Below are 6,634 nucleotides of genomic sequence, written 5' to 3'. Positions count from 1 at the left end.
CCAACAGCAGCTTCGCGGACCCGCGGCTCGGAGCGGGCTGGGCGCTCCCGCACGGGAACACGGAGGCTCTGTGGGGCCGGGAGGGGCCGAGGGGCTTCGCACCACCCACGCTTCTGCGGTCCGGTTCGAATACGGGCACGGGCGACACGCGACAGAGGGGGAAATGCCGCTCCCCGGGACTTTCTGCTGGGCGCCAGTACGTCCTCAAGACTTTCAAACCCGAGGATTTCAGCGACGGCCTTCCCAGCGGTTGCGGGGTGCTGCCGACCCGTGAGGGAGGCGCCGCCAGTTTGCTTCTCACCGCTGCCCCCAAGCCCCGGAGGCCGCCGCGGGTTCGCCCTGCCTTCAGCCGGGGCCGTGCGTGGGGGCTCGGGGCCCTCAGCGGCAGCGGCCCCGGCCGCCGGCCTGCCCGCGCCGGGGCGAAGCGGAGCGGCGGCGCTTGGGCCCGCTGGGCTGCCGTCGCGGGGGTGGGGCGGGAGGCGGGGCCGCAGCGGCAGTCATGGCGGCGTCCGTCGTCCCGGAAAGTGACAGGTACCGGTCGCTCCGGCGGCAGCGCCGCTCCCGCCTTTGCCTGCGCTCCCCCCGCGGCAGGGCAGGGCGGGGCGGGGCGGGGACAGGGCCTCGCCTCGCCTCGCCGCGGCACGGCCTGGGTCCCCCTGACCGGCTCCTCTCCTTCCGTGCAGCATCCGCAGGGCCGTGTCGCTGCTGAACGCCATGGACGCGGGCCGGTTTCCGCGGCTCCTCTCCCGCCTTCTGCAGAAGCTGCACCTGAAGGTTGGCGGCGGCGGGGCGGGCGGCGGCGGGGCGGGGGGAGCCCGCTGGGAGCCCGCTGGCGCCAAGTTCGGCAGGCAGCGGTGCGCGGCGTGGCGGCAGCGGCAGCAGAGCCGGCGGGCGCGGGGGTCCCGCCGGGTCCCGCCGGCGCTTTGGCGGCGTTGCTTGGGGGCGAAGCCGCGGGAGCGGGTCCGCGACGGGCGGTAGCGGTGTCCCCGAAGAACAGCGGCGTGCCGGGTGCCGCTGCGCTCCCGCCCTCGGTGCGGCGGCGTGGGCAGCCTGGCCTTCCCTGCTGTGGGACGGGACGGGACGGGACGGGACGGGACGGGGAGCCTCGCCGGGAGCAGCTGCGTCCCGCCTCTGTCCGAGCCCCGCGGAGCCGTCTGCGCGGGACAGAGGCGGCACTCCGCTGAGCTAAGGGGCAATTGCTTCCACTTTAAATTGGGTCTGGTTTTTTTTTTGATCTTAATTTCATTCATCGGTTAATTGTTCAGAGCTGTTTCAGGTGAATGGAATAAGAGCCAGCAATGAGCGGCCCGAGGTGAATGGCGTGAGGGTGCCTGTTACAGCCCGCTTCCACCCCCTCCGGGTGCTGGCGTCTCTGAGAACGCTCTCGCAGGAGACGCTGCTTCCTTGTGGTTCCTTGGCTTTTTGCACAAACTCCGCTCTTGCCCTCACAAGGGAAGTGCTAAATGCCTTTTTTTTTTTTGCTTTTTTTTCCTTTTAATTTCCATCAACCAAAGCCATCAATGGAATTGAGATTAAAAATGAAGTCCCTAAATTTTCGTGAAAATGTTTGTCATCTTTACAGGAGTTTTTTTTTTAATTGCAGAATAAAGAAAGAAATAAAATCAGTAGTCAGTTTCACTGCACAGTGCCAAAAAGTGAAATGGAGACTAAATCTAACCTTTGGACTAAATATTGCAGGAAAGATAAATGCTAAACCAGAAATTACTTTGTTGATCTTCTTTATCTTTCAGTGTCAGATTTTGTTTATTCCCATGCTCTTTCCTAGAAAGAAACACAGAATTTGCTTTCTATACATGTATATATGCAAAATAAGCATTAAAATATTACAGGTTAGGAGCAGCACAGGTAGAAAGTACAAATGTATTAAAGGTCATAATTCTGAGACTCTAAAGATTGTTTTGATTATTTGATTCAGGTGCTGATTTTTTTTCCTACCAAAATTACTAGCTTGGATGCCACTGTTATTGCAGAGGGTTTTCTCAATTGTTTTGCATGGATATTAATTCACTGTTAACTGGAAAGTGTCACCAACTCTTTTTTTTTTTTTTTTTTTTTTTTTTTTTACTACTCAGTAGCAGTTAAGTAGCTCTTCACAGTTTTAATCAGTGTTTAGGTGAGCTGGAGTGGTCTTTTTAATTTAGCCTGCTGAGTCAATCTCATAAATCGTTCAGTTGGCCTTTCCAAAGTATCTGACTCTAGGGCATGTTAGATTGCTGGAAACTTTAAACTTACTTGCCTTAACAAAACAGATTCTCAGAGCTCTGCATTTCCTTCTAACAGCTAATGATTCAAATAATGTTTCCATTTTGATACTCTTGCCACAAACATTGCTATCATTGAAGTTTTTGTATAATTGCCTCATTTTGTTTTATCTGATAGCTGAATTGCTTTTTTGTGTAGCTTTGCAGTTTTGGATTACTAAGTGGTCTAAATATGGTGTTTTGATGTCTGTAGCATAGATTTGTTAGTAATTACGTTTTAAAAGATGGCAATATCTGCATTTAATTTACTATTTAATTTGCTGTAGTATAATAAATATAACTGCTATTTTAAAAGCACAGAACATTCTTAGTAATCTTCAGTAATACAGTAGGCTATAGATTCAAATCTGACTTTCAAGATAAGCATACATTAGGCCTTTATTTTTTTTTGTAACAGCATGGGTGATTTTCAGGAGAATATCCAGAGTGTAAGGAGCATATGTAGCTAACTTCACTACAGTTTTGCTTCTGTTTTCTTTGGAGTCTGATTAAAGTAACACACTTTGTACTTTTCTTATTTTTTATTTATGAAAGGTTGATGGAGATGGTGTGATAGTTGAAAGAAAAATGTTTCTTTAGTGTCTCTCAGGTGCAAAGAGAAAGCTTTTTCTTGTGATGTACTTCAAGTAATCCTAATAACTTCTTGTGTGATACTGTTGGCTTTTAATTTTGATTTTCAGTGAGAGGAACTGCATTGTATTTTTCTATTGGAAAAGAGCTTTACTTTGTTATTTCTATTTAGAAACAACTGGACAGCCACTATGTTTATAAAAATGTGGAGAAAGTTTTTGTTTTGACAGGTATGTTTTTGGTTGCTAAATGGAATGTGAGGACTAACCATTTTTGTGCTTCAGGCTGAAAGTATCTTCAGTGAAGAGGAGGAAGAAAAACTTCAGATAGCTTTTTCACTGGAGAAGCAGGATCTTCATCTAGTTCTTGAAACTATATCATTCATTTTGGAACAGGTACCTTGTTTTTATCATTATGAATAGATTAATATTTTGTTTTTATTTGATTGTAGATTTCAAAAATATAAAAGTCAAGTTGAAAAGGAATTAGTGAAAATATGTATCTGTAGTATATTATGTATGTTTTGGGGGCATGATTTTGCTGCTTTTATTTGCATGCCTTCCTGATTCAGATTGGACTCATTGCATTTGTGGAGTGAGTTTCCAGCTGATGTAAATATAGGTGGTGGAATCGAGCTCTGCATGACTCAGAGAGAAGTGCTGATAAGTGTGAGTTAGTCTTTCCTCTTATTCATTGTAAGCAAGCCAGACATGTATTTTTTTAATTCCTGTAAGGAAACTATTAGATGGCATTATTGAGCACTGCTTAAGTTACATGATGTGTCAGTTTTGGAAAATTTTCATGCACAGAAGCAGTCTGTACTTAGGTGAACAGATGCAGCTGATGTAGCTCTAGTATCTGAATGAGTAGGTGACTGCATGGTGTAGAGCTAAGTGTCTTGTAAACAGGGAATGTTTTCCAGTTCTACAGTCTACCACTACTCAGGTTGCAAAGCCAATGTATTACCTGGTAAATATGGTAACTTTCTTAGAAATTGTCACAGCTGTGATGTTATCCATCCATTTCATGCAAGTATAGTAAGTGTAGTTGATGCAGAGGGCCTGCATACTGATGGTCTGTTGTAGGATTTGGATCTTGTCCTTTCTTAGACGTCAGTTTACGATTAGTTCACTTAGTTAACACATTCCACAGCATTAGAAAGGAAACAAACAAACAGTCCTCCCTATGGCTCCTACGTACAGAAAAGTCAAAACAAAACCTGAGGTCACATCCAAACTGGAATTTTGAATTTTCATCTCAACCGAATAGCAAACTTACCTGTTTTATTGTCTGATCCTAATTTCATCAGACTGCTTCATTTATACGATGATTATTGAAGATAAACAGAAGAAGCAGTTCAGCTTCCTCTAGAAGTTACTTCTTTGGCATTTAAAAAAAAAAAAAAAGAAAGGGAAGGATATTAATATCTGCCCAAAGAAGAGTGCCAGATGGAATATGTGTTGTATGAGGACTCTTTTGTATTCCCACTGACAGCTATGCTTCACAGAGTAGCTGCTTGTTCTGTCAGAGCGTAACTTTTTTAACAGCCCTGTGGTCTATGGACATTATAGATAATAAAAATGCTGCATGGTCTTTGCTGCATGTGTTGTTTCTTTTTTTCTTTTTTTTTCCCCGCCTGGTGCTGATGGAATCCTGTTTTGAAAGTGGAGATGAGGATACTAATATAGAGTATTTACCACAAAAATTGATGTTAATAGGGAGGTTATCTCTAACTCACCTTTTTTGGCAAACTGTTCCTGTCTTTTCAGAATATTACCTTGTAGTTCAGGCTTACTTGAGGAGTGTGAATTTGGAAAAGTTGTCCTTTCTTCACGGTCACAATTGACTTCAAAGCCCAAGTTTTTTTCAGTGATAGCTGCTTTGGCATTATGTACAGTGGAAACATACATATACTTAGATCTAGCTTGCATATACATTTTTTCACAGTTTGTCTTCAGACAAGTCACTTGTAATGTTGCATTTTGAGATACAATTGAAATAGTTATACTTTTCTGTCTTCTCAGTCAGAGGGTTAAGATGAACAGGATGCTTGCAGTCCCACAGTAGAGTTGCTAGTAAAAATCTTGTGTGAACACTGTGGCCATCTGTGGTAGAATGTATCTGGCACAAGTTGTAGAGCAGTGCTTGACAACAGCAGTTATTTTTCCTTTTAACAGGCAGTCTATCATAATTTGAAACCTGCTTCATTGCAACAACAGCTGCAAAACATTCACCTGGATCAAGACAAAGCTGAAACATTTGCCAGTGCATGGGCGGCTGCAGGTCAAGATATGATTGAAAAGTTCAGGCAGAGGGTTTTGACCCCTCAGAAGGTAATGTTTTTTTCTAAGAGAGAATAAAGCTGTGTAGGTTTGTTTTAAAGCAAGGAGTTTAGACTAAGATACAAAGCTTGTGACAAGCCAAGGTACTGGAAAATAAAAAGGGTACTTATTAGGTAGTAGATAAATGTGACTGGGGCAGTGGAGTTCCATTGTCTTAAAGAGATGTTACATGTTAGCTGAGCTGCTGTAACTGTTGGAACCTGACTATATGTGCATTGTTAGCAATGTAAAGTAATGCAACCTACATACAATTTGGAGATGTTTGTGAACATGCTTTACAATGGGGCAAGGGTAAAATGTGCTCATGAACACTTGTGGTTTAGCTCATCAGCCTGTTGATTCTCTGTACTTAAAGTGTATCTGAGCTCCTGCCATCTTTAGTTTTGCAAGCTGGTTGGATGGTGCATTTTGTGAGATACTTACTATGATTTTGAGATATTATTATGCCATGGTAAAAAAGCCTTGCTTCACCTGTGCCTGTTACCAGTTAAAACTTTGGTACGTGCTGTGGAAGTCTCAGTGTGTCTTTAGGCAAAATGTCTACATCTATGAGCAGGTATAACAACATCCTTCTGTTGATTCATAATAAGCCTTCAGCTGCAGTAGGAGATGTATACAGAACACATCAGTGACAGCCAGAATTAAATGGTTCAAAAGAATTGTGGAACAGACTCAATTATTCTCGCTTTATTTTTATCATTGCTATATATCTTGTTGGGATAAGATTCAGTTTGTTACTTTATGATTTGGTTAGTAAAATATACATAGAAAATAATTTTATATATAAGGTACACATGATACACTGACAGAAGTAGAACAATATAATTTATACCAGCAGGTTTACACCTAAATAAACCTAGCATTTTATTTAGGTGTAAAATGCACATTTTGAGAAGACAAAATATGTCTGTGAAGCAGAGTAAAGATGTTCAGAATTGCATCACAGGTGACTTTTCCAAAGTATTTAAACTTGATCCTTTGTAAAACTGGGTAATTTTAGACACAAAACTTATAGGATTTTAATCTGCAAAATTATAGTAACTCATGAACCTAACCAAGTAAATGACTGATAATGTAAGTATGCAAAAAAAAATTTGAGCTGAACAAGACATTTTGGGCTTCTGTCTTTTTGCAATAATATTTACAGTGCCAAGCGTACAAGTCCCAAAGTTTAAATGGTCAGCGATACTGTGAGTATATAGGCAAGTATGACTCTCCGTTGAAGGAGGTGAGTAATTTGAAAACCAAATGAAATCACAGAAGGTGATAAGGCAAACTTTTCAGAATACAGTATATGTGTGCAGAATGGAAGGCAATTCTGAAGATACCCTACCAGGCACCTGTCTGAGAATTTACTTCACATGGACTATGCAGCAATACATATTTTACTGCTGGGTCTTCAGCATATGAGAAACTAATAAAACCACCTTTGATCCTCTT

General features: G+C 43.1%; 1 protein-coding gene across 12 annotated transcripts in view; it reads left to right on the top strand.

Annotated features, from left to right (window-relative positions):
• Positions 1-442: 442 nt before the first annotated feature.
• Positions 443-6,634, top strand: part of COMMD10 (COMM domain containing 10) — a 126,118-nt gene continuing 119,926 nt past the window's right edge. For 7 of the 12 annotated variants that reach the window (XR_011323381.1, XR_011323382.1, XR_011323379.1 and 4 more), the window contains exons 1-4: positions 444-531; positions 684-774; positions 3,137-3,247; positions 5,030-5,185. Coding sequence is in view for 8 of the 12 variants with exons in the window: in XM_069777176.1 (XP_069633277.1) it covers positions 500-531; positions 684-774; positions 3,137-3,247; positions 5,030-5,185 (390 nt within the window). In the remaining 4 variants the exon portion in view is untranslated. Of the gene's footprint in view, positions 532-683; positions 775-3,136; positions 3,248-5,029; positions 5,186-6,634 lie in introns of all 12 variants that reach the window. The other 5 variants (XM_069777172.1, XM_069777173.1, XM_069777174.1 and 2 more) reach the window with 1 other exon arrangement.

Source organism: Haliaeetus albicilla, chromosome Z (genome assembly GCF_947461875.1).
Source record: "Haliaeetus albicilla chromosome Z, bHalAlb1.1, whole genome shotgun sequence".
Classification (NCBI taxonomy): domain Eukaryota; kingdom Metazoa; phylum Chordata; class Aves; order Accipitriformes; family Accipitridae; genus Haliaeetus; species Haliaeetus albicilla.
The sequence above is the reverse complement of the archived record's forward strand: the minus strand, read 5'-3'. Positions and strand labels throughout refer to the sequence as shown.